Source organism: Larus michahellis, chromosome 4, assembly GCF_964199755.1.
Source record: "Larus michahellis chromosome 4, bLarMic1.1, whole genome shotgun sequence".
Taxonomy (NCBI): Eukaryota; Metazoa; Chordata; class Aves; order Charadriiformes; family Laridae; genus Larus; species Larus michahellis.
The window spans coordinates 61,376,942-61,395,480 of NC_133899.1; the positions used below are offsets into that span (position 1 = coordinate 61,376,942).

At 37.3% G+C, this 18,539-nt stretch overlaps 1 protein-coding gene across 3 annotated transcripts in view; it reads left to right on the top strand.

Annotated features, from left to right (window-relative positions):
* NUBPL (NUBP iron-sulfur cluster assembly factor, mitochondrial) overlaps positions 1-18,539 on the top strand; it is an 86,798-nt gene that overhangs the window by 53,776 nt on the left and 14,483 nt on the right. For all 3 annotated transcript variants that reach the window (XM_074585113.1, XM_074585115.1, XM_074585116.1), the window contains 2 exons: positions 11,902-11,987; positions 17,725-17,845. In XM_074585113.1, the coding sequence (XP_074441214.1) occupies positions 11,902-11,987; positions 17,725-17,845 (207 nt within the window). The remainder of the gene's footprint in view (positions 1-11,901; positions 11,988-17,724; positions 17,846-18,539) is intronic.

An 18,539-nucleotide genomic window follows, 5' to 3' on the forward strand; every position in this document is an offset into this window, starting at 1 on the left:
ATATTAAATTTGTATAACTATTTCACTTGCATGTAGAATTCTGACCATGCTGCCTGATAAATTTAGTGAATAAAGAATTGTGTGTCCCTAAAAGTGCATAGGGTAGGATAAAAGAGTGTTACAGGTATAGGTGGAAAGACTGGTGGTCGATTATAGGCATGGCCATGTATAAAAGCACTAGCGCTAACGGATTTGGGGTCATACTCCCTGGTTTCACAGCAAAACCGTCACCACTGGTACATCACAGTGAAGTCTACAGGAATAAAAGGAGCCATTTAACAGTCAACAGCACCTTGTGTCGTTTCCTTAGCACAGTCATGTCTCAGCTGCAATTGTACATGATAATCACAGTAACTCATATATCTACAAGCCCTAATTTTTGACAAATAGTTAAATTTAGCGTTAAGGTTGTGTGGTGGTATCTTATAATCTTCCTTGATGTCAAGTTCAGAAAAACTTTCATCTTTTGACATACAAAACTCAAATGTTAGGGCATGTGCTAACTCAGCCATAACGCTGTTGGCCCAAAGTTGTTAATAACCACAGGAGGTTCTCTGCTCTCTGTGATTGTGGAGTGGTGGAAGGGAGCAAATCAAAGGAGTTGTGATGAACAATTTAAGTAATTTTTCCTATAAGAAGAAGAAGAGGAGGCTTTAGTGCCTTAGCTTGTCTGTGACCTGGAACGTATGATGAAAAGCAAACCACGATTCATACCCATTTTTGTAAATAAAGTGCTTAGTAGGTCGCATGTGTGAGTAGCAAAGCAGGAAGGCCTTTTACTCCCAGGGTTTTAAGCAATGAGCTGAAGCCTGACAGTGGTATGGAAGTTTTTGGTAAGGTAAAATTTCACATTAGATCTTGTACATAAGAGCAGTAAAATTACGAAATTGAAGAGGTGTGGCTTTATCTTCGTAGATTATGGGTTCTTTTAAAGTATGGTGAGTATAGATATTTGCTATTTACTACAGTGTACCTAAATCTCCTAATTTAACATAGAAGAGGTCATTAGACTCTTGATCTTCAAGAGATTTTTATGCTGTTTTCCCACAGAATTCCGCGCTGTCTTCAGAAGTGTGAGTGGTTGTGCTGTTGGGGCACTGGGTCTCTGGGACAGACAGGTGATGGAGGAAAGTACTTTAATCTGTGTTTCATCCAAGTTTTGCTGAGGTCTGTTTGTGGAAGGTCACAAGATCTTTCTAACTGATACAGCACATCAGTAAAAGGAAACCTTAATTTGGTGATTTTTCATAATACTTACATCTTCTCAGAATGTAATAGATGTTAACAAAAGCAAAACAAGTTAAAAAAGTGCTAGATTTTCTTGCTAAGGACAGCAATGTCCTCATTCTGGTGTGGGTGTAACAAAGCAAAGAATTAAGAGTAAATAATTTTTATTCAGTATTTTAATTAGTTTTCCATATGACTGTCAGAAACCTGTGGTTCTCATACCTGTTGAATCAGGTTTTGAGGCAAGTCAAAGTAGACAAAATGTTGATTTAAAAAAAGAAAAGGAAAACAGGTTTAAAACAACAAGCAGCAATGCAGATTTTCTTGATATGCCATAAAAGGGGATAAATTCTTAACCGTGTCTCTCTTTCTCTTTTTTTTTTTTTTTTGTGAACAAGTATGGGCTTTTACAAATTCCTAACAGAAGACAGCATTTTGATTTGAATTGTGAAATGGCGTCACATTGTTACCACAGTTGCTCAGTTCAGTTTATTACTTCATCAATCCTAACTTCATGAAATTAGGAGTGATAGACTTGGTTTACATTTGTCTTTCCTGTTCGTTGGTTTTGTTGAGCATATTGAGATCAACTCTTGCAGTTTAAAAAAATAAGTGTGTTGTGCTTTGGATGAAGACAAACACAGCAGACAAGGAGTGATAAGATTTGTAATTCCCTGTCTTCTTACTGGCTCAATGAATTGTAGTGATTTATAATGAATTTCCTCTGGTGTGTATTGTGGGTAGGGTATTTTTCATTCTCATTGGAAGGGCTTCTTTTTGTGTATTACAGCTTGAACTGCACTTTCTTCTTTTACTCTTGTTACGTGGTTTCTGTCGATTTGACAGTCCCATAGCCTTGTTTAGCATGTTTTTATTTTCTTCAACCTTGTTCCTTTCAAGGATATGGAAGATAGTGTTACAGATCTTGATGGTGATGTCTTTGGAGCAGTCTACAGAATTCTGCTGGTTTTGTGGGCTCCATCTTCATTTGCAATTCCTGTTTCTAAGCTGTGTGTTGTCTTTTATTTTTTACAGAAAGTATTTGGTGTTGTGCCATTCTGTTCCCTCTCCGCTTTTTTTGATCTTTCTTTATCCTTTGAGGATGCCTTGGACAGTCATGGTACTAGTGGTATAATTTCCCCTCTTTTTCCTCAGAGACAGCATATATATCTTAGTTAAATACATTTAGAAGTGCATTATCTAGTTTGCATGAAAGTTGTAGTTTGATTTGCATGCATGCATATGTGAGATACAGTATTTGCATTACGGTTTCTTCATTATTTATCTGTGGCTTCCAGTGTAGAAAATTTTTATCCTGTCTCTTAATAAATTTACAAAACCTGCACGCACATTTTTGCCAGCTGCTTACAGATTTTTCTGTGAGTGTGAGAAAGAGCACTGGTAAAGGTGTTTTGTTTGGGGTGAGATTGGCCAGATGGGGCATGAAAAACCATAGCATTGCAACGTCTGACAATGAGAGAGAGACTGATAGAATGTGTGAAATGCTATTGGGTTTTAATTTTAGAGTACTGGGGTTTTTTTAATCCCGGTACCATAGGTACTATAATTTTCTTGAGTCAAAAAGAGTTTCGAGCCTTACCTAATGGGTAAAAGCAACATAACAAAATATGTCTTATAATTCTGGTTTTCATTAAAGAGAATATCAGCCTCACACAGGCTCAGCTGGAGTGACAGTTTTGTGTGGGTATCTTTGAAAGAAGATGAAAAAGGAAACTACTTTGAATTTCATATTTTATTTTATTATTCTTAGTCACCTTACAAGGAGATGCATCTTATTTAGTATATTATTGTTTAATCATCCGTAACTTTTCTCATGTTGCAGTCATTTTTCAGCAAACTAGTAGATGAGAAATTATATGATAGCTTGAAAATGTGATTTATATTTCTGCTGAACTACCACTTCTTTCTTCAGATGCAAGTTTGCTTTCCAAATAGAAATCCAGGGTCAGTCTGGAGAAAAAGACTTTGTTTATGGTCTGTTGTTATGTAATTTGTATTTAGTTCTACTTCTTTACTTCTGCTTTGTTCTTATGTTTCATCTTTTGCATGACATGTCCAGAAGTGGGTTCTTTATCATGTGTTGAACATGCATCCTTGGGAAAGCTTGTAGTGTCCTTACTTGTTTTCCAGCTTTAAAGCATAGGGGGGTTCAGCTGACATTACGATATTTGATATCAAGATATAACGTAAAGTAATGATATTATGAAGAATAAGGCTTGTGATTCCTTTGCATTACCTAGTTGCGAAATTGTGAAATCTTAGTGTGTGTATTCGTTCCATTATTTAGATAGAGGAGCCATAAATCAAATTAATAAATAATATCAGAGATGGAGGATTAGCCTCCCTAAGCACTGGGACAGAAGTTTATCATTCTCTCCCTTTAGAGTGTGAAGGCTGCGTGGGCAGCAGCAAGGGCATCTCTGCTCGAGAGGCATTCCCAGAGCCCTGCATGAGTGTGTCTTCCTCGTGCAGAAGCTGCATCGTGGGGGCTGACTGTTGTTAAATAAATGAGGCTGTCTACTGCCCTTTCTTTATTAATGTTAAAGTGAAGCCTGCGTTAGTGAAGTGTGACAGCTTTGACAGCTCTAGAGACTGACACTCTGTCTCAATTGACAGAATCGACTCCAGGTTAATACTGGAATTGTTTCATTTGATAAACTTTGCCATATCGCTCTTTTCTTTGGACATCGAGATTCCATGGCAGTGGAAACCATTGCAAATATATACCTGTCCAGTGGGAAGTGGACCGAGACAATCAAATAATTTCACATCTTACTGAACAATCTCTTCATAATTGCAGTAGTGAGCATTGGAGTGAACTGTGTTTATACAGGAGACCTAAAGGTAAAATAGGTAAAATGCTTCCTGTTTTATTTCAGTGCTTTTAATTTTTCCACCTTTTGGAAGCAACGTATTTTTTGGCTTTTTCCACACATAGCATATATTATTATAATCTTTTAATCATAGAATCATAGAATCATTTAGGTTGGAAAAGACCCTTGGGATCATCGAGTCCAACCATCAACTCCACTCTACAAAGTTCTCCCTTACACCATATCCCTTAACACTACATCTAAACGAGTCTCAAACACATTCAGGGATGGTGACTCCACCACCTCCCTGGGCAGCCTATTCCAGTGTCTGACCACTCTTTCTATGAAGAATTTTTTCCTAATGTCCAGCCTAAACCTACCCTGCTGCAGCTTGAAGCCATTCCCTCTTGTTCTATCTCTAATTACCTGTGAGAAGAGACCAGCACCAACCTCTCTACAATGTCCTTTCGAGTAGTTGTAGAGAGTGATGAGGTCTCCCCTCAGCCTCCTCTTCCTCAAACTAAACAGTCCCAGCTCCTTCAATCGCTCCTCATAAGATTTATTCTGCAGGCCCTTCACCAGCTTCGTTGCCCTCCTCTGCACTCGCTCCAGCACCTCGATATCTCTCTCGTATTGAGGTGCCCAGAACTGGACACTATACTCAAGGTGTGGCCTCACCAGTGCTGAGTACAGGGGGACAATCACCTCCCTACTCCTGCTGGTCACACTATTTCTAATACGAGCCAGGATGCCATTGGCCCTCTTGGCCACCTGGGCACACTGCTGGCTCATGTTCAGCCGCATGTCAATTAGAAGCCCCAGGTCCTTTTCTGCCAGGTTCTAATAAGCCTGAATGCGATGTTTTGTTTTTCTCGAATTCTATAAAAGCAGAAGCATTACTAGTCGTACAGGGGATGACTTTGCTCCCCTTTTAGATTTAAAACCAACATAGTACAGAGTTCCCACCATCTTTTTATTGCCTTGTCCTATAAATGGTGTAATTTTTCCTAATGATTGTATTTCAGCAATATGTAGATCTTAAGTATCTCCTAAGTGCCTTTTGCAGATAAGGCTGAAATATTTACCAAAGGAGTTTTTGTTACTTCAAATATGAATTTTCAAAGAATTGTAATTAATAAGGTTTCTTTTGACAACAGCGTTTAAATAAAAACAAAAAGCATATTTCTGTCTTTACTCACAAAGCATTAAAAGTCTTATTTCTAATCAAATTGAAGAGGAAAGAGTAGAGAGATGCCACCAACGTGAAGACACTTGGCATTTTTAAATTCTGAATGAAATGTGACATACCAAACTGGTGAACCACACTATTTACTCATATTTATGTCAGTGTCACACAGACCAGGGTGTAGACTTGCACACAAACGTTTTATAGCGTGTGTGGGACTTAGGAGAGAACCAGCTCCTGCCTCAACATACAATAATGTACCAGAACAGGAAGTTCCAGGTGATGAATAGACCGTCTGTTCAGAAATGAGCATTAATAACAGCAAAAAAGAGAATTGCAAATCAGATTTTTAAATAGAAAACAGTGTTGGATGTTTAAAAAAATTATGCGTGAGTTAGGGTGGAAAAGAATTGTGATTTGTGAGATAAAGGTGTCTTTTTAAATTAACTAAAATTGCAAGCTGAGTAGGCATGGTGCTGTTCTGTTGCCTTTTCTGAAGAGAAGTGATCAAAAAAACTCCAATGCCGCCATACAAGTTGCACGTAGCATACAATTTAAGATTAGAGGTGTATCTGTATTGTGTCATTGCTCTTTGTGTAAGTGTCTTTTTCCCCCTTGTTGAATATCTTGTACTTTGATGCAAATCACAGTTGCAAGGCATCTGATCTTTCCTTTTACTTTAACAATAATATACAACGTTTTTCTCCATTTCTGAGCTTGCTTTCTTCTTTTATGGAGGAGGTACATCATTAGTTTCTACAGTAAATTTTTGCAGGTATTTTATGGAAGCCATCTGGGTAACAGTAAATTTTACTTTATGTATTTTTGAATGGCAAATATTTTTAATATCATATTTTCATGTAGATTTACTCTTTTTCTTTCATGCTGTATTTTGGTACTTTAAATAACTGCGAGAAAGGAAAAGCAGGTTTAGCATAGATCGAAAAACAAATAAAACTTAGTCACACCAGTGGGGATTTTGAAATAGTTCTTTGTATTCATCTAAATATAATTTTTATGCCGAAATAGTTTGCTTCTGTTGTCAGAAAAAATCTAGTTGACAAATGCAAATTATCATCAGGGTTGTCTTAGCTTTGGACACTCCTGGTTACTTCATTATGAAGTGCCAGACCCAGTAGACTCTGTAAACTTAATTTAGAGACCAAAATACAGTATGAGCTTACACATTAATGCCTCACACTCTTTCAATATAAATTTAAATTTAATTCTTGGCTCATGGAGGTTGATTTAACACACGTTTCCTGTCCAAGCTGAAGTGATAGTATATTCAGGGCAAGTTCTTTAAATTTTATCATTCCTGAAAAATAGTTTTCAGGTATGGGGGGAAAAAAAGCTGTGAAGTATGGAGGCTTTGAAAACTGAAGTTCTCTAAGGTCTGGCAACAGTGGCTAAGTGTATGTTAAGTACTAGATTAGCTGCAATTTCCTCGGGTTTTTTTAGACCAATTATTCTGAATAGGAAGAATAAACGAGCCTAGTGTTCGGCTGACAATTGCAAAAGATGAGAGAAATCCATATGAATAATGGTACTGCATTCTCTCCTCTAGCTATTTCTTCTGCAAAAAATAAATGTTTAAATCTGCCCCTTGCCACCCCCACTTCTGTCGGAAAACAGCAAAAACCAGAATGCTTTTTGGAGGTGATTGAAGTAGTCTTGAGTGTTGTCTTTTCTGTGGAGTAGAATCACTCTTTTACCTCGTTCTCCTCTTTGGATTAATACCTCTCATTAATAAAACCCAACATATTCATTTGTCAAAAGAGACTATTTGGATTTTGCTCTTGGCCTAGTACAACGCTCATTATAATCTGGACGTGATTGGCAAATGCCCTTGAAAGCAGGAGGTGGAATGGAGTAAAGCAGAAAAATGCCAATAATTCAGATAGCTAAGGAAAAGTGGAAAGTGGCAGAGTGTCTGTGAGGGAGTAGCTTTTTATTTTATGCCTATACTTTGCAAGTAATGTTTGTTCACAGATGTTATTACAAATGTTTTCAGGGTTTTCACTTTGCTAAATAAATATTGCATCCCAAATTGCATTTGTGTGACATATGTATTCTGTTTGCCAGACCAAACCCAAACATTTTAATACAGTGAGAGTTGTCTTTCCACGTTTTTCTCCATGTGAACTAGTGTGAAAGGGATGTTATATACTTACTGATCTGGTAGATGAGGGCAGTTTAACTTCAGGGTGACAGTTGTGATATTCGTCTGCTCAGTGGCTTCTGCCAGGAGGAAGAAGCTTGCTCTAAGATTTATGTTCTCTTTTAATGTGGGCAAGGTGGTGGTGCCCCAGTCTCTAATTACCCGCTAGTTCGTGGGCAGAAGAGGATGTGTGGCTGCTGGAAACATACAGTGTTTGACCAGTTGTTCAAAGACTCCTCCAAAAAGAAGGCAGCAAGCAGGCTGGAGGTGTGGCAGAGCCAGGAGTCCAGCCTTTGGGACAGTGGTGAGCTGTATTACGAGTCTCAAGGAAGGATCCCTTAAGGGAAAATCACATTAGTGATTCTTTTTGGTTGCTGGTTGTAATGAGATGTCACATACAAAAGCTAAAGGAACTTCTTTACGAGGTTTATCCAAGGAGATGGACATTTTTTTAATGTTCGTGTATCTGTAATCATCACCAGCTGAAATTCTAGCAAAGACAGAAGTCTTCGTTCTTACAAGACCTTGTTCCGCATCTTCAAGTGTAAACTATATCTGTAATTCCAGGCACCTTTTACCTATGAAGTAACAAGAAACTTAACAGAAGGTGAGAAGGACTCTGAAGAGATTCAGATTCACCAGGCTATTTATAACTTGAAAGTCTCACCTAGAAGTTTGAAACTGATGCAGTGAAAAAGGTAGCAAAAGCTACAAAACGTGCATGAGTGGTGTGGTCAGATCAGGCCATCCACAGCTGCACTGAGGTCTGAATGTGGTTCCTTGCAAGAGCATTCAATGCCTGGCAGTCAGCAGATGCAATTACTAGAAAAATGCAGTATATCTTTCTGTGTCTTTATCCTCCAGAACTCTTATTTGTCAGTCTTTCTGGTCAGTTACGCTTCACTTTACAGGTTTTGGGGTGGCATTATTTGCGAAGTTAGTAAGAATCAGGGTGATACAAGACACAGTCTAATACTTGTGCGTGGAAGGGTCCTTAATCATCTGTCTGGATGAGATGTGCGTAGCCTGGTTCTGAAGTCTGCCTTTGAAGGCACTGGGGGGGAAAAAGAGTATGCTAGATCCTTTTCACCCTAAGGTAGACCTTCTAAACTGCTGCTTGTCAGCTGCATTTTAGACCTGCCTGCTTTTTGCTTGGGTATAAATTGACTGTAGCTAAGGCTTGGAGAGATTCCACCTTATGCCTTGTAACCCAGAGCATCTAATGGAAACCTTAATGACGCAGTGAATATAGGTAATATTTTCTATACACAAAAATTATAGGCTGTTTCAGTGCTTGTAATTTCCTGAACACCAGTCCACTAGAAGGGTAAGTACCAACGTGCTGTGTAGGCACACCTTTCTTTTACTGAATATTAAGTACCTGGGATTAAAAAAGAAAGGCAAACATCAGTGTTACAGGCTATTGTTAGTTCTCTCTATATATATTATGCATGCTAAGAATTAAAAATATAGTTAGCATAGTTTTTACTAATGCAACATGCATCAGCTTTTAGTCAACTGAAATACGGTGAAGTTACAAAAATAAATGGAATGCATGAATAAGTAGATATGTCACTTAAACCTAAATGTGCTCAACTTAGATATCCTTAGTATGCTCAAGGCACAGAAATTATTCTTCTGCACACAACTGCAAACACAGAATTTGTAATATATTTTAATGTGCAGTGTGATAGCGTTATGGTTTCTGCAACGTCTCTGTTCAATTTGTCAGCATTAGTTTGCCTCATTCAGACAGAGGCTTGTGTAAACATTGCACATATTGCTTCAAGAGATGTGCTGTGTGCATGAATTCAGTTATATTTCATTACTTTATTGATCAAAATAACTCTTTACTGTTTGATATTCTTGTTAACCGTGTAGAGCCAATATAGCAAAGAAAGTGTGGGCTGTGTTCTTTCTTGCTCGTCGTTTGAATCGCTTTCTGAATTAAACGTATGCAAACTTATTCAGGGAGGGGAGCGCCTTGAAAAGTCTCATTTGCCATATTTGGTTGGTAGTGAAGGAAATAATGCTGCTAATAATTTGAATTCTTGAACGTCAGGTTGGGTTTGCTGGACTAGCAGTTGTACCAAAGAAAGAGAAAAGATACTTATTTTAAAGGGCGTTGGTATAAGTCAGTACAAGCTGACTGTGAATAAATTTTGCCTGTAATCCAGCTCAGAGTGAAAAGGAAAATGGGAGAGACACATCTGTTCCACCTTCAGCAGCAGCTTCTTGGGCATGTTGGCTTTCACTCTGTGCAACGCAAGTTGTCCACAAGCATAATTTTAACTCATGTATTTCAGAAGCCAGAGTTTTTTGTACAGGGAGTTGGTGTTTATGGCAGCATAAACTCTGCAATGTGCCATCGGGCCTTTCTGGCGTATTAGCTTTTCCCCTTTGGGTGAGGTTCTCTAGCAACAGAATTTGTTAGTCAAAAATATCTCTCGAATAAGCTGCTTGTGGTTCTAGTGGGGGTTTTCATTGTGCATAGTCTCTGTCCTTCATGCCATGCCAATTATCGGAGTCTTAAAAACATTAACAATGGACAAGAAAATGTAGATTTCAGCTTTTTTGAACTGCATATTAGCTTCTACCTGAAGATCCAGGGAATGCTGAGCCAGCATCTTAGGGGAAGAGCGTGAACAAAAGTGTGAAATGATTAACATGAGTGTATACACAAATTTCCCATTTTGTTTGAAAAGAAAGCAGTAATAAGCATTTTGTACGAGTATTGAAAGATCTTGGTTTTACAGATATGCAGAAAGCTTGAGGACATTGAGTCTAAATTACTTATTTGTGGACTGCGCTTTTAGGGAAGGGTGCGTTCATTTTGTGGAATTAGCCCTACATTTCAGTGTCAGCTCTAAAGCGTAACCCTCCACATAGTGAAAGAAGGAGCTAAGGTGACTTGGATGTCACTGAAAGGCTTCCACGTTATTCTTTGCGATGCCATTGGAAGCAGGTTGGCTCTGGAAAAACAGCAAATGACTCGGATGCCGGAGTTTTAGCGAATAATAGGGAAATTGCATTTGCTTAGTACATTACATATGCCGTTCAGTTTTTGGACTTGTGTCTAATATTATGTAAGGCAGAGATTGGCAGCTTTTCAGGAGCGAGGTGCCAGATTGTATTTTTCTTTCACAAATTAGAGGTTAAGAACGCTGGTCGAAAACATTCAAACGCGCTGTCAGGCGGTGTTTGGAAACGGCTGGCTGTCACGCAAGCAAGATGCCACTCGGCAGCCGGCGTGGGGCCATTGCGAAGGGACAAGGGCTCCCTGTCCCAGCGATGCCAGAGCCGGGAAGGCGCTCAGGAATGCCAAGGCTCCCGGTGCTCCAGCCCCTGTCAGTGACGCTGGTGTTGTGCGCCTCTGGAAAGCTACCCACCGCTTCCTTTCCCGTCTACACCAAGGGTTGGGAATTGCAGGCCCAATAGGAAACTCCGTCCCACGCATCTAACATTGTCTGTTGTAATTGTGTGAAATTTGGCATAAATTTCTTGTGCGAGGCTGGCTTAATGTGTCTCTGCAGAGCTGTTTTTGTAACAGATACTTTGGAGACTGGATGGTCACTGTGAAGCCAGGGCTCATCAATTGACCACTAATGTCCTCTTTTACATTCCATTTTTCTAAAATAGGGACAAGCGTGAACTGATTCTTGGTGCAAGTTTCAAAGAAATAATATTTGAAACCCCTGAACATAAGCAAAAAGATGCTCTTTGTGAAGAGATGGGAGATACTCTAATGTCTGTATTGGTTTTGCAGTCCATATTAATGAAGAAATAATATGGGATAGTATAGGATAGTGACCTGTAGGCTTACTTTAGAATGTAACCTTTGACAAAGAGCTCTAGCTGTTCTATATGTTTAATAACTGTTGGGAGTACTAATTATCAGATAACCTGGAGCCATGTCTGAAGAGTGAGCGATACTATACTTTTTTCAAACCTAGTGCGAATTGGCCTCTTATTTTGTGGTATCGTTTGTACAAATGCACTGGTGTTGCGTCTAATGTAACACATTTCAGGGTTGTGCCTGTCAGAAAGTGTAGCAGGTTCAGAAAGCAACAGTCTGATTACAGGCCTCTTGATTTTAGGATAAGGCTTATTGTTAAATCAAAAGCTTTCACATGTAATTATGGGATGGGACAGTTACTGTGTAGATATTCACAGAGTGCCACCTCTGAAACCTGTCAGCATGTGGACCGTGTTGTCTTCTATCCATGGTCATATGACAGCTAGATCGATTTTCTCATTTAGAAAATATAAATGGTTTCTGCATAGAAAAACTTACAATGAAAATATTTAAATTATGTCTGTCATTTCTTCATAATAAAAAACATAGCATCATTTTCTTCCTTAAATCAAAAAAACCCCAAACGTATAAATGTGTAACTACTTTGAATCTAGTAGCATGTACTAAACAGTGAAAATATTTAAAAGTGTAATTAATAATACACGTTTGAATGGTATTTCATGTTTTCTTTTCCTAGGAGCTGTGATCATCTCCACTCCGCAAGACGTGGCTTTATTGGATGCACGCAAAGGAGCTGAAATGTTTAGAAAAGTCCACGTACCTGTAAGCCTCTACATTAAAAATACCCGTAGATTGTTTTTCCAAAATGTAAAAAAAAAAAAATCCATATATGCAATAGGTAAACAAACCATTCAGGAATCACTTGAATTTTGTAAATTCTTGTTAAAAAAAAAAAAAGGCTTAGAATCTATATTATACCTGTATTAGGAGCTTGCTTTAACAGAAGGGAAAGCGTTTTCTCAGGCCAGGATCAAAATAGTACTTTATTTCTTCTAAATCAGTTTGTTTAATCACCTGAAATGGATCAGCCTGCTAAACAGAGTATCTCACGAAGTAACGTGGGCTTTCCAATTCTACTGTCTTACTATATTGTCTCTATGCATCCTCTTCAGCACTATCTGTGTTCAACTTAAAATCTAAAATTTCTTGAAATGTGGAAAAATCATATATTGGTACATTTTAAGAAGGAAATCTAAGTTTTTGGGAAGATTTGCGTGTACCTAATTGTCACTTTGCCATTTGAAGGGCTCCGTGATTGTCATGCCAAGTAGAAGGCTGTCTATATCACTTTATTTTTCATGAGGTTTATAGCTTACATGGTAGCTTGCTTGTTTGAGAAATGCAAAATTTAAAAATATCCACAATATTCATAAGGATTAGAAGAAAATATTAAACAGGGTGACATCTTTGGCTCGATATTTTCTCTGTGTGCTACAAGTTGCTAAGTAACTGAATGTTATACTCTAGAGTATGTTCATGAAGAGATTCATTTTTCATTTGAAATGTGCAGAGAAAATATAAACTGAAATGCTTCCTTATTTTAAACAGTAAAGAAAAAAAGCCATTTACTATAAAAAGTGTTTTCTTGCTTACCTGTGTGAAGGTCACTTCTACTCTTTGTTAAGAAAGGAGATTTATTTCATAGGTAGCGCTTTGTTAATTTAAAAAATGTGCAACAGAAACCTTGAAGTGACTGCTTTCCCTTTTTGTTTTAATTTACAGAATAGGTTAACAAGGGAAATACATTGATAAATTCCTTATTGTTAAACATATTTGCACCAAAATGGAGGTATAGTGGTATTTATCATTTGTTACTAGGAGAAAAACTAGTATATATAACAGAAGAATAACCTACCTAATGTTTGTTTTGATTTTATGTTTGGGTTTGCCACAATGATGCAAAATTATTTTCTTCAAAGAAAATAGTGTTCAAATTAGTACTTTGCTGAATTTTCCCTTTGATTGAATGAGAAATTACCAGGATTTCTTTCTAAGTCTGTTTTGTTCGATGTTCTTTGAAGAGAATGCCCTCTAAGAAAATCGTGCATTCTAGTATAGGCTTGGCTGCTATTGCTGCTATTAATTTGACTAGTGGTAAATAAGATATTAAATGTGACTTATTTTAATTCATTGGAATTTTCAGATCTTTCTAAATCCAGTGAAAAGTCACAGCAAAGCTGTTGCGCCAGATGCCGAGTTTGAATGCGCTTAAACCAGTCAGGAGTTCTTACCTTTCTCATGGTGCTGCTTCATTTCATTCTAATCTTGTACCTACAGCAGTACAGATGTGTCATTTACTTCAGTGTTAAAGCAGCTCCTGCCTGTGTCTTAACGTTTCTAAGTGTGAACTAAATCTGAGGATCTAAAGAAAGTTCAGTTACGTAATTTTTGAGGGAGAACTTCAAACCTGAGGTTTACGTCAAAGAGGTGGAATCTGTGGGACTGTGCTAAAATTGCGGATCCTGATTATATAATTGACTGATCTTTAAAAATCTAATTTTTAAAATCCAATTTTACTCGAATCTTTAGAAAAGCGCTTGCAGGGTCTGCTTTTCAAAGAAGCGGAGAGCCTATAGGTTGCTGAGCTCTGAGTCTTTGAGTATGCTTACTTATATTTAATGAACTGGAGTCCCTCCCTTGTACATATAGGCATATATACACCACCTTCCCCTCACCCCCCCAGTCATTACTTACCAAAACCTCCAATGACATATGCAGTGTTACCACAGTAAAGTCACAATTGTTAACATTGTTTGTCCTTTACTGCATTGAAATCAGAGAAGAATGACTGAAGGAACAGCTTAAAAGCTGGCGATGAGAGTTGGCGTTAGAACCAGGATTACAATGCAAAAGTCTTATTTTCAGTCTTAGGACATAGTCATTAGAAGAGGAGTGCCATCTCTTGTGTGGTGAAGCCCACCTGCTAAGGAAGGAGTTTGCAAGGTGTTGCTGACTCCTGTCACAAGAAGTTTCAAGATTCTCGTCCGTTATGTGAGTTTGACCATCGTTTTCATGCATCCCAGAGGCTTGCTCTGGGCAGGTGACAAAAAAAAAGTGAATAAGTTTGAGTATTTAGGAAAAAATTGCCTATTTTCACCTGCTGAAATTGGGTTCATTTTGGTATGGTTTATCTTACCAATCATATCCCTGAAAGGAAAAGGCAGGGTTTTAGTTAAATCTGCAACTTTTCCGGTAGTTTCCTTGAATTGAAAGGAGATGTTGTGGATTTCACAGGTTTCAAAAAGCTGCTTATATAAACACAGCTATCTATGTATGTCCTTCTAAGATGTAAGAAAATTGTTTATTTGACTATGTAGTTACTGGTATTTCTATAGCATCCAGAGTACCCAGCTGAGGTTGTGGCTTCAAATTGGGAGTGGAAGTTAGAGCCAAAAATTGCTCGTTATAAGACAAATGGTAGGAAGACAGGGGTATTATTGTGCACATTTACTTGAAGCACTAAAACGTCTAGTGACTGACTGATGGTTACGTAGGGAGTCGATGGCAGGCTGCAGAACTGTGACCCTGACCACTTCAGTCCCCGTCAGATCGGAGTCGAACCTCAGCGCCATCCATCCTTAAGTGCAGTGAACGACTTGAATGGATTTCTCAGGAATTGCCTGCCTCTGTACAGACAGAGGGCTTTCATTCTCTCACTCTGTTTTCTTTAAATTAGAAGGCAGTATATTTGGATTTTGGTATGTTTTGTTGTGTAACTGAAGGATTAATTGAGCATAAGAAACAGGTAAACATTCAGAAACAGTGTGTGTGTGCCGATAATTTATAATGAAAGGTTTCTTCGTTTACTGTTATTTCTTGATAGACGTCTCTTCACTGTTTAAAATGATGATTCAACTAAATGAAATTCAGTTCCGTGCATTGTAACTGTCCTCTCCTCCCGTACCATAGGTTAGCTCCTGTATTGCGGTGCATCTCATGCTACTAAATTTCATATAATTACTGAGCCAAGCTTGGTGAGAGATGTACAGGGAAAGGAGCTCCCTAAGCAGTAGAGTAGGGTTCACACATACTTACAGGGTAGTTTGTGTAGACAGTTAACAGCTGCTTTGAAGCTTTTCCAGTATTATTATTTGAGCAGGAAAATGAGTGTTATTACTGACTGGATTAGCAAGACCTATTACTTTGTCTGCAGATTGAAAAGCTCTGAAGATCCTACAGAACTCCCTTCCTTCTGTAAATATATCTGCAGAAATATGCATGTTAAAAATACACTTCAGCACTAAAGTTGTGTATGTTTGCACAGATTCTATGTTAAACTGGGTATTTCTGGGTGTTTATAATTGGCAACTTCATATTCCAAAAGAATGATTCATATATTAATAAATATGCACTACTCGTTGGCTGACAGAAACAACACTGAAAAAATAAAAATGATTGTGTAATGCTTTTAGTAAGGTTTGTTGCAGTGAGAACAAAAATGACAGCGAATAAGAGCTCTAAAACTGATTTAGCATTGGGGATACAGCTGTATCCCAGCATTTGCATTAACTGTGTCAGAAAGACTTCTTAGTTATTAGGTTACCAAAGAATTAACAAAACAGCTGTAATAGACCTTAACTATTCACAAAATAATAGTAGACTACATAAGCTTTTCTTTGATTGTGAATTGACTGAATCATATACGTTGTGTGACTGCTTTGAGGAGAACAGAAAGTTCAAACCCCAAGTTACCTGAAGATGAATTAATTCATGGAAAGTATAAATGTCGAATTCTTTTTTTTCCTGTGCTGCAGAAAATGGCTTCCCTCTACCCTAGTTAAAATACTATTTTTCTTTTGTCAAATAATACTCCTTCCAGTGTTCTGCGATTTACCAACACAGTGAAAATTCCATGACTTAAATTAAAGGAGAGCAGGATGAATGCCTGCTCAGAGGTCAGCACTAGAAGAGTGTGGCTGTAGAGAGCCCTTTTTACCATCCCTGCACCTTGTACCCTTGAACATGTAATATGCCATGTCTCTCTTCGTTTAAGAACTGGATGAGAAAATTACCTGTAATACTGTGCCAGTAAATAGAAACTTGTTCTTCTTGCTCCTCTGGCAGTCCCCGAGGGAGAGTAGAAAATGGGGAAAGTTTGTGGTGTTAAATTGAAAGTAGGTAATCTTTTTGTTTGTTTGTTTGTTTTCTTGTTAGTACTGTTCCTTAAAATGTTCCTTGCTTTAAACCCTCTGAAAGTTTTACATATGTAAAGGAAGACTTCTTACACAATAGTGTGAAATATGTAGGAAAAACAGGTGATAATGTTTTGATCAGTTTTAGCTTAGATATAAGGAAATTTTTATTAAGATATTGTAAATAACACACTTTTTTATTTTCGGTTTTGGTGCCAAAAGTTGTATATTTACTCTTAATACTTGTTGGTTGGATTGAACAGTGGTATATCCTTTTAGATCTGCTTTGTTAACATAGTGGATACTTATTCCTCTAATAAGTAGGCCAGCTTGTTCAAGCACAAAGCTAGAATGCTCAGGGAAATTTAAAAAACGAAAAAGCTACAACGTAACAGCTTTTTGCACTTGAAAATATATATTCATGTTTTTAAAACTTGGCTATAGTGTGTGGGACATATCTAGATAACATAAAATTCTTAAAGTGAAATTTTGTACCATGGAACCTCTTAAATCATGTTTTGTGTTGATTAGCAGGTGGGTAGAAGCTTTCACCCTGTAGTTGTTTGCATGTTGTTTTCATCACTTTTGAGAAATTCTGCTCTGCCTCAATGAACAGTTCTGTTTACTAGGTGAATAAAATGAGATCAATGCTGTCATTAGCATTATTGTACATTGTGAAAGAAGATTTTTGTGTGCATGATTTGGCAAATTTTCATTTGACATACTTTGCAAGCATGATGTTGAACATCTGGCATCAACAGAAAGACACCTAATGTGTATGTATCAGATTTTTATGCTGTGGTTTTTGCCACTTAGTTTCACATAATTATTTCTGTTGTTTGATCTTTAAAATGTGTTTCTGCTCTTCAGAAGAATAGCAAATCTGGTTCTTTCTGAAAACATTTCCCTACAGGATAACTTAGAAAAATATCTTAAAAGCATGTCTGATTGTGTCACTTCTTGTAATGGTATGTTTTTATTTTGTGTTTCCTGAAACTGCAAATTACAAAGCTATAAAGCACAACATGAAAATTCTTCCAGTATTCAGAGTTCAAAAATGAAAAAAGGGGCGGGAGAGTTCTTGGAAAGATAGGCCTGTACAAGAGGTACTTTTTGTTACAAATAAGTTTGTTAATCTTTTGAGATGTATAGCTGTGAAAAAACTTGAAATAAAGCAGAATTGATAGTAAACCGGAAGATGACTAGTAAGAGTTGATAATAATGAGTCTGATATTACTGCTACTTCCCATTATAAATGAGTACTCTGTGTCGATTCTTTGTTGATGATCTCTGTTGTCAGAGGTGAATAATGGAAATACCGACGCTTGAATCCCAGGTTTGAACATTCCTTTCTTTTACTTCAACAGGTTTTAGGACTAATTCAAAATATGAGTGTTTTCCAGTGTCCCAAATGTAAGCACGAGACACACATTTTCGGAGCTGACGGTGTAAGAGATCTAGCAGAAACCCTTGGATTGGATATTTTAGGTAAGGATATAGAAATAGCTTTAGTTTTGAAGAAAAAATTAATGGCGTGTATGAGGGAAGCATTAACTGAAGTATGGGACTGCATAATCCTAGATTATTCTATATTCAGACAGTGTTCAAATATAATAGAACTAATAACTTAAATAGTTGAATGTCACAATTTTTGTATGCTCTGCTCCTTATCAGGATCATTCTTGTAAATGGGATTTGGAGTGCATATGAAAATTCTTCAATTGCATCTTAAATCTCTTTTGACTTATAAACAGTCCAGAACATGTATTGTTTTGATATCAATGTGTTATATTGCCTGAAAATCATTAAATTACTGATCATACAACAATTTTTACAAATAACCAAGAGTTCTATTTGGTCTTGTAAAACAGATCTAAACCCTGTCAATCGAAGTTTTCTCATGTATTTAACTTAAATGAAATGAGTTGTTACATATTGAAATAAATATTGAAATGCAATCTCTTAAAGCAGAGGGGTTTCTTTATGCCCATAAGAAGGTATCTTGACTCTTGTATGGAAGCGAGCGGTCTGTAGTGATTGTATTTTAAATGTTGAGATTAAAAGAATACACTGAATTGCAAAGTGTGCTTTCAAAAGAAAATTTATCTTTATTGAAAACAAAAATTAGACATGATTAAACAATCTGGCATGCCTGTAAGCTAAAATATGTATTGATTTTTAA